Raw genomic sequence first — 9,260 nt, forward strand, 5'->3', positions numbered from 1 at the left:
AAGCCTAGCTGGATGAGTTGTTGGAGTGTTTTCTTTTCTGATTTTAAGTTTCAGGCATTGTCAGAGGTATCACGGCCCTGCAGACTGAACAGGTTCTGTCATGTGTACATCATGTGCACATCTGGCTGGAGTTAAGTCAAGGCTCCCAAAAAGTGGATCTTGGTTTTGCTTGGGTCTGAGCTGAGTTATCTGTCTCAGAGCACCTCACCATGTCCTTTGAGAAACTGAACTCTGAATTTGACATCCTTTAAGGGAGGGTTAACACCACACAGGATATTTAAGACAGAAGCATTTTATTTGGGTTTATTAAGAGTGTGTCTTAGAAGTGCTTAGATTGAAGAGAAATTCGTACAGTATTTCATCATAGCCCTGGGTAAGTAAAGATCCCAAAGGCCTTGAGAGGTGACTTGACTTTTTTGAAAAACTCAAATTCAGGATCTGTTGGCTTGGACAGAAGGAAAATTGAAAACATGGGACCCTGACCTAACAGTTATTTGAATGTTTTTCTTTTCTGGTTTTAAGTTTCAAGTGTCGTCAGATGTATCACGCCCCCACAGACTGCGCCACAATCCGGAAATGGCTCACGAAGTGTGCAGACGACTCTGAAACAGCCAACTACATTAGTGCTCACACTAAAGACGTAAGGACTGTATCTTACCTGTCATGGATCTGCCCTCCTTAATGCTGCCTAGGGCCTCACCCAGGAGGCTGGCCATTGAGAGCAGAACACCCAGGGCCCCAGGGCCCTTGCTGGAGGCTGCAGACCCTTGCCCAAAGTTGGCAGAGTTTGCAGCGGACTATCATAGCATGTGTTGGATGCATTTATTTTAATAAAATACTGAACTACCTGGAAAAGTTTGACCCATATGGTGACTAATTAGAGGAAAACCTGGGTTTTTTTTAATGCCTCCCAGGCTTTAACAGCCCTGGGAGGGAGGTGGTTGATAGCAACATGTAGTAAAGAGCAAGGCTCTGATGCAAGCCCAGGCATGCCCAGTTCTCATTCTGAAACTTCCCATGGGAAAACATGGCCCTCAGCCCCTTGAGCCCTGGGTGACTCAGCACCTACCCTGTGCTGGTCATGTGCTGAGTTGCTGCACTCACAGCATAGCCGTGACCGTGACCTCATTAAACATAGTCTGCTTTGTGGCAGTGGGAGAGCAGAGCGTCAGACTGGTCTCTGCATTGCTGCCGAGGTTGGGGCATCTCTCAGATGAGAGCAAGTGAGCTTTAGAGGTGGTTTCCTTCCCCTCTTGTGGAAGCAGAAGTCCAGGCAAGCTGACCAGGACTTGGTCCAGTGTGGCAGATCGTGTGTTGCTTTGGCATTCTTCCCAAGCAGGAAGGCTTTGTGCTGACTCAGCTTGTGCTTAATCTGAGCAGCCTCGTGGCAGAGACAGATGGTGGAAGACTTAGTGGGGCTCAGCCGGTGCTTGGAGTGTTTCAGAGCCAAATGTGCTGACCTCATTTCCTTGAATTGCTGTTCCAGCCTCAGCGACCCGCCACATTTAAGTGAGATGCTCCTCCCCACAAGGGCTCGCACGATGAGCTACTGGGCACGGGTGCCAGGAGCTTTGTGTAATTTGTCTTAGAACCGGCCTGGTGGTGTGTGAGCCTAATGGGGCCCTTCTGTCTCCTCAGTGTCCCAAGTGCAACATCTGCATTGAGAAGAACGGAGGCTGCAATCACATGGTGAGCAGAAGCCCGTACTCTTTGCATATGTGCCATGGAGCCTTTGGTCAGCCTGCCCTTAACATGTTCTCTTCTGTTTCCCTCTGACAGCAATGCTCCAAGTGTAAACACGGTGAGTCCCGGGCGTGGTACACAAGGCCCAGGGGCACAGTCTGCGTTTCTTGTGCCTGGGCCTCCACTGTTCAGTGAGTGCTTTTGTAGTGAAGTGACAAAGGGCAGCCTCAGTCACTTACAGTACCCAGCCTAAAGCAGCTCTTGATTTTTCACTTACTCCTTTCTGGTGCCTCTTACAATCTCACTGCCGTCTTGCTGACACAGATAGTCAGAAGTCAAGGTTGGGATGACTCTTAGACCTTAATGATCCTCAGTCATCCAAGAAGATTTTAGTGTGCTCTTTTTACTTTTGCCAAGGCAGGTAAGTAATGTGGGGTTTATCTGTGCTACCTTACAGGTACCTTTTTACAACAGGCTGTTTTATTGGAGGGAGTAACAGAAGAGTCTTCCTTCGAGGTTTTACAAAGTTTCCACACGGGCTTCTGATTTGGCCTTTTACATCTCCTTCGTCCATCAGGAGTAGCTTACATGGAACCTATTGGTTTTGCTTTCCTTCCTGCCAGATGAAGTAAAGAAATAAAATTTGTTCAAGTAGAAAGTACGTCCAAACAGGTCTCCTACACAGCAGCTTCAATGCTGACCAGAGGCCCTGAGGGTTCCTCTTTGTAAGGGTCCATCTAATGGTATTCCTGTGTTTTCCCAGGAAACATTCCCGTAATCAGAATGGACATGGCAAGGTGTTAGAGGGGAACAGTGACAGTGAAGTGTAGAATGAAGATAGGCCGTGGGTAGTGGCATATTTCCTCTGTGGTATCCCACTCTGTCTTTGTGTGTTTGAGTGAGAGGGACGTGTGTCATCCACTTAGAACAGTGCATAAGACTTGCATACAGTTTAAAGAGAAATGGCAAGTGAACACCCCGGTACCCATCATATTCCTTGTACCCAAGAAGTCCCCTGTGTGTCCCTCCCTGTAAGTCTCCCCATCCCTCACCACCCAGAGTTAGCTGCCATCCCTTGCATTCCTGTATCGTGACCACCTATACGGGCAGCCCTAAGCAGTGTAGTAGTATTTAAGACCGTACCAAACACCACCTAGCTAATTAAGGAGATAGCGGTATTGCCGCTGTTTAGTGAAGGCTCCCAGGAGAAGAGAACGACTTCTGGGTCTCTGAGGGTCTCCCCAAATTTTATATGAGGTCCTTTGGAGAAGTCAGTGAGCCAACTTGAATCCTGGGAAACAGAGTTTACCCATCGTCAGGGTCTTTGTCAGGGACAGGATATAGACCAGACAGGATAGAGATGGAGCCATCTAACAGCACTGTGGTTGGCCCCTCTCCGTTAGACCACAGTAATTTATGGATGTTTGGTGGATCTTTATTTTTCCCTCTTCACTTCCTCAGTGTAGACGCAGACTCATAATTCTGAGTAGGAACTATTGGGTAGCTGTTGGTTTTATAGAACTGTTCTTTAAAAAAAAAAAAAAAATGACATAATAGCAGAAAGCCTTTATTCCCAGCTTTGTGTACAAAATCTTCTTAGGACAGGTGGCTATTGTTCATATTGGCAAGGAAAGGCTACAGGGACAGTGTTATGTGACAAAGAGGAGAGGTGCACTTTCCTCCTGGAAAGAGGCACCCTTAGGAAGTTCTGGTCAGGTCACAACCCCGCCCCACGCCCCTTTCACAGGATCTGTCTGTCCCACTGCTTTGCCTTTGGAGGAATGCGGGCTTATCTTTTGGGTATAAATGCCTCATTTTCTATTCTTTGCAGACTTCTGCTGGATGTGTCTAGGAGATTGGAAGACCCATGGCAGCGAGTACTATGAGTGCAGTCGGTACAAGGAGAACCCCGACATTGTCAACCAGAGCCAACAAGCGCAGGCCAGGGAGGCCCTCAAGAAGTACTTGTTCTACTTTGAGAGGGTAGGCATCTTCTCCTGTGGCTGCTCCTCATGAGTGGGCTTCTTCCCACTGGCCTGCTGAGGCAGAATTCCCAGGGACTGGTCTGCCGGTCTGTGCACACAGAAGTCAGGGAGAGGAGCTCCTGCAGTGGGCCTGAGTGGTGCTTCCATAAATGTGACTTCCGGGCTCCACAGGGCAGCCACGACCAACAGTGCTCTTTGAATGACGGATTGAAGAACAATGACGGGACCATCAGATAGTCTTTTCCATCCAGTACCATCTTAATCAAATTTAGAGGGCCCTTCCTCCCAGGAAGACCCTTCAGAAGCCCAAAGAGGGTGGCGCATTTACTTTCTAAACACAGTAGACCAGCGGGTGCCTAGCTTTGTTTAGTCTTCAGGACTGAAGCCCTGTTGCCCTAGATGGTAGAGTGATATGGCTGGCAGGCCACTGCTTAGGACAGGGTTAGTAGTATGGACTAAGGAAGTTCCCCTCCTGGGGCGCTTGAATGGCTCCGTCGACTGGGCGGCCGACTCGTGATTTCAGCTCAGGTCAGGATCTCAGGGCCCTGGGATCAGCCCACATTGGGCTCTGCACTCGGCAGGGAGCCTGCTTTTCTCAGTCTCCCTCTGCCCCTCCACCCTGCCCCGCATGCGCGCGCTCTCTCTCTCTCAAATAAATAAATCTTTAAAAAAGAAGAAGTCCTCCTCCTGCACTTGCAAGGACAGACAGTCCCCATAAGTTAGATGAAGCTGTGGCCATGCTGTGCCAGCCAAGGTGTCTATTCTGAACTTCTGTCAGGACTTGTGCACCTTTCTCTATACCCTGTAGTGGGAAAACCACAACAAGAGCTTGCAGCTAGAGGCACAGACCTATCAGCGGATTCATGAAAAGATTCAGGAGAGAGTCATGAATAATCTGGGGACGTGGATCGACTGGCAGTACCTACAGAATGCTGCCAAGCTCTTGGCCAAGGTCTGTACCACCTCCCTCTTCTGATCCCTGGCCCAGCGCCTGGCCCTGTCAGGCCCAGACGTCTGAGGGTGGGAGGCACTGTATGGGGCAAGGGAACACAGCACTTTGTGTCGCTCTACATGCTTCTGCTTCTGGGCCCACATTTCCCTGGGCTATGCCCACTGAGGACCCAGCCTGCTGCTGGCTGCCAGGGGATTTCCAAGAAGAGTATTCCACTGCCTCAGCCATAGGGAAGGAACTGCAGGGAAAACTAGAGCCCTTTTCTTCTTTTGTCCCATCCATGCATCACTCCAAAGAAACTAAGAGATTGTCTTTGGACAAGTATGAGATAGATGTGTGGACTCTGATGTCCGACCCGAAGGAAGAGCCATTGAGGCAGCTGCTGGTAATAAATCACAGTTTGAAAAAGGAACTGTGGGGTGTTCTGTGACCATTTCTGTTTCAGCTTTCTCCATGTTGTCCCCCAGTTCATCCTTGATTTGGCTTGGCCTCATTCCTTTGAGCCCATATCTGTAGAGCCAGGCTAACTTGCACGGTAGGGTAAGAATTGTGAAAGCCACCTGAGATGCGTGCGGGTTAGGTTCACACATGCAGGCCTTCTCTCTTCTGTTGTAGTGCCGATACACCCTGCAGTACACTTACCCGTATGCCTACTACATGGAGTCTGGACCCAGGAAGAAGCTGGTAAGGCCAAGCAGTCCTCTGCTCTGCCCTCTTAGCTTCAGAGGTATCCTTGTCTACCCGCACTTTCCCGGAGAGTGGGGACCAGACCCTGGTTGTTGGGAGGGCAAAACAAAGCTGTCATTTTAAAAAGTTTAGCTCTCCTGGGGCACCTGGGTGGCTCAGTCAGTTAAGCATCTGACTCTTAGTTTGGGCTCAGGTTATGATCTCAGGGTGGTGAGATTGAGCCCTGCTCCACGCTCATCACAGAGCCTGCTTAAGATTCTCTCTTTCACCCCTGTGTGCATATGCGCTCGCTCTCGCTCTCTCTCTTTTAAAAAAAAAAAAAAAGTTCAGTTCTCCTGTAGGCATCTCTAAAATAGACTTCAGGCCCTGGCTTTGTGTGTAATATCAAGGCAGATATACCAAAGCCCCTGAATGGCCATAGTTATAGGACAACTGGCTAAAAAGCTCTTGGGAGGCCGGCACCCATGCTTTAGGAGGATACCCAGTATGCATGTTCCTAAATTATAGTGGACTTTTTTGCATCTTTGTTTAATTCTTTATCTTAGATATGGGTTGTTTCCCCTGATTATAAAGTAATTCACATTTATTGCTTAAATGTTGGAAGACAGAAAAACATTTACATCATCCATAATCCCACCAGAAAGACATGGCTACTGTTAGCATTTTTCAGCCTTTTAAAATTATTTCTACATTTAATGTTAATTATATACATGACATTCTATTGTTACAACCATTTATTGTTGCAGCTGTCCTTATTTACCAGGCTGGTAAATACTATTTTTAATATGTGCATAAATGTTTCATTATATGGTTGTACCATCAGTTGGGGCGTTCATTGTTTCTCTTTTTCATTACTATAAATAAGACGTTGAGGGACATTTTGTGTATAATTGTACAACGGATGCACAATTACTAAGTCAAATGGTTTGAATATTTTTAAGACTTGATTTGCAGAAGGGCTGAAAAAATTAAGTATTCAGTGAATACCATGTCTACGAATATCCATTTTGACTTGTTTTTGCAGCCTCTGTTTCCCTGTATGTTGAGAATATTGTCTTCAGTGGCTTAAATTTTTTCCCCTTTCTTTTGGGGTAGAGGGCAAGTGGGGCCTTGCTGCTTGGGTGTACTCTTCAGGTAGCCTTTTTTTTTTTTTTTTTTTTTAAGATTTTATTTATTTATTTGACAGAGAGAGACACAGCGAGAGAGGGAACACAAGCAGGGGGAGTGGGAGAGGGAGAAGCAGGCTCCCCATGGAGCAGGGAGCCCGATGTGGGGCTCGATCCCAGGACCCCGGGATCATGACCTGAGCCGAAGGCAGACGCTTAACAACTGAGCCACCCAGGCGCCCCTCAGGTAGCCTTTTGATGGGCTTCTGGCTCTGGCTGCAGGAACTAGCACTGCTCTCTGAGGACAGTCTCAGGGTTGTCTGTAGCTCATGCGAGCCTGAGGTGCTGCATCTGCCCCTCCATCTGCAGGCCCTGCCCCGGCTGCAGCCCCTCTCCTTTTGACCCTCCTGCTCTGCCCATACAGTTTGAATACCAGCAGGCTCAGCTGGAGGCTGAGATCGAAAACCTGTCATGGAAAGTGGAGCGTGCAGACAGCTATGACAGAGGGGTGAGTGCCTGCCCCCTTCTTGGTCTCTCTGTTGCAGGCCAGGGAGGACTGGCTTGTTAACAGGTGACAGGGTTGTTAGCCTGTGGACCAGAAGCTGCTGCAGAGCAGGGTGGGAAGGGCAGTGCCTTGACCCCTCGAAGCCCCTGCCAGTGGTGGGGGTGGCTTTGGCTGTTTTGCACTCTCGGGACTGGGCCGTGCAAGCACCATCTTGCTTCCCTGCTGCAGGATTTAGAGAACCAGATGCACATAGCAGAGCAGCGGAGGAGAACCCTGCTGAAGGATTTCCATGACACCTAGATTGGGACACGGACGCGCTGGAGTGAGGACGATGTGGCTGCGAGGCCTCCCGGCTGCCGAACTGCATGCTGCAGGCTCTGCCTTTCACCACCTCAGGCAACAGCCAGGGCCCCACTCCTGACAGACACTGGCCACGCACCTGTTAGTCCATTTCTGTTTTCTTCTCATCTTTTTGCTTTTTGTTTCTACCAGGGTAGAGGCCATGTTGAATTGGCCTCTTTTCAGGACTTTTAATTCCCCCTGGATGGTTGTTGGGAGGGAGGGAGAGTTTTTTCTGAATGACTATTAATAGTATTAGATCATTACAACTTACGTAATTTTCAAAGGTTGTATAATTATACAAAAAAAAAAAAAAAGGGCAAACCATAGAATTACACAGAACCCTTTTTAAAAATAAATTGGCATTGGAGTGTTTTACCCTCTAGCTATTTTACTTAGAATGTAACATGCTGCCTGCCCATCCTGCCTCAGAATGTCTCCTGCAAGAGGATTCCAGGGTGGTCTCTGTTTTCCAGATTCTCATGGGTTTGGCCACAGCTGGTGTCTCAGGAAGAGTGTGGGTGGCGGACGGTGGGGAATTGAGTTGGCCTGTGTAACGGGCATGGAGCACTGGCAGTCACATCATGCCTCCTGCCTGGTCCTTGGGGGACCCTTCTGTGGTCGGGTGCACCTGCCTTACCTTGCAGGGAGGAGATAATACAGAAAGGGGCCTTGTCACAGGGTGTTATTGTCTCCGATGGCACTGTGTGTCTGTGGGCTAATCTTTCTTCCAGGTTTACCCAGGTCTGGCCACTGAGGCCAGAGCCCACAGCAGAGCATAGGTGGGCTTGTGGCCCTCCAGACCAGGGGACATGAGTTCAGCACAGTGTTTCCTTTTGTCTCCTAAAGATAGAGATCTACTTTTAAAGGGAATTATTCCCCAGAATAAATTTGTTTTACCTTGGTCCCTTCTTTTGTGCCAGTGTTCCAGTAATATAACTAACCAGGTTCACACACGGCTGTCCATACCTGACACTGTCCTGCTGCACTGTTCTCTGGTGAACTTCAGGGTCAGAGTTGAGCGTGGCCCTCCCAAGGGCACAGGTCTTCCGGACTCAGGGGCCTTCTTTGCACAAGTGGTTTTCATATTATCAGGAGTGTGTTCTCCTCCTCCAGAGTGGCTGCTCTGGGGTCTGGAAGTTTGAGGCCAGGAGGGTCCTGGGTTTGCGGTTCCAGCTACTATGCTAGAAGGGCTGGCCAGGGGAGAGGGCCAGCTTTTGCACAGTTGAGTGCAAAGGAACAGGTGGTTGGTGTGGTGTCCTGCCTGTCCTGAACCTGGTCCTGTGTGCCTTTTAAAAGTTACATCTGTGATTCCTGGGGTTTTGTGGCTTTGTTCACTGCCTCCACTCTGAGGCTGGCAGAGCTGTCTATACTCAACAGGGCCTCCTTCACCTCCTGGAAGAGTTGCTTGGGAGATCTGTGAATATTACGGTGGAAGTTCTTTGATACTCAGACATTCTCACCTCAGTCAGCAATTTCCCAGGGACCATGTTAGCTGTAAACTGAATCACTCTTGAAGTCAGAGGACAGCTGTGATTCTTGGCATCGTGGGATACACGGCTGGCTGCAGGCTCCCTGTCTCCCCCTAGCCCCAACCCAGGCTTTGTCTCTTCCTGTCATCTGCAGGGGAGGGACTGTGGGGTGGAGTGGGAGAACAAGTTAGGAGTGCAGCACATGAGCCCAGAATTGAACAGCGGGGAGCTCACTGGAGGAGGAGGCTGCCTGCTGCAGGACCTAGGGGTCTGTGTCAATGCTGCATTGACGCATGGAAGATCCCGGCGTCTGGAGCCCTTACCTCTCCATTAGTCCTTTCCGTGTCACCGCCATGGCAGGGGCGCTGCAGCTCTGCGCCTTAAGTCACACCCTGGGCATCCTGGGCAGTTCTTGGACTGCACGGCTACCACGTGGTGCACTTGTACCCAGCTGTGGCCCCAACCACTGGAGTTGCAGGAGGTTCTGTGCCCCCAGGGGCTGTCCTTTGGTAACATCATCAGGAAGATGGG

General features: G+C 49.4%; 1 protein-coding gene across 2 annotated transcripts in view; it reads left to right on the top strand.

Moving 5' to 3' along the window:
• ARIH2 (ariadne RBR E3 ubiquitin protein ligase 2) overlaps positions 1-7,584 on the top strand; it is a 48,556-nt gene extending 40,972 nt beyond the window's left edge. For both annotated transcript variants that reach the window (XM_032411242.1, XM_032411243.1), the window contains 8 exons: positions 523-640; positions 1,639-1,689; positions 1,780-1,801; positions 3,515-3,666; positions 4,477-4,620; positions 5,236-5,304; positions 6,838-6,921; positions 7,147-7,584. In XM_032411242.1, coding sequence (XP_032267133.1) covers positions 523-640; positions 1,639-1,689; positions 1,780-1,801; positions 3,515-3,666; positions 4,477-4,620; positions 5,236-5,304; positions 6,838-6,921; positions 7,147-7,218 — 712 coding nt within the window. In that variant the 3' untranslated portion in view covers positions 7,219-7,584. The remainder of the gene's footprint in view (positions 1-522; positions 641-1,638; positions 1,690-1,779; positions 1,802-3,514; positions 3,667-4,476; positions 4,621-5,235; positions 5,305-6,837; positions 6,922-7,146) is intronic.
• Positions 7,585-9,260: the final 1,676 nt, after the last annotated feature.

This window comes from Phoca vitulina, unplaced genomic scaffold, assembly GCF_004348235.1.
Source record: "Phoca vitulina isolate PV1807 unplaced genomic scaffold, GSC_HSeal_1.0 scaffold13, whole genome shotgun sequence".
Classification (NCBI taxonomy): Eukaryota; Metazoa; Chordata; class Mammalia; order Carnivora; family Phocidae; genus Phoca; species Phoca vitulina.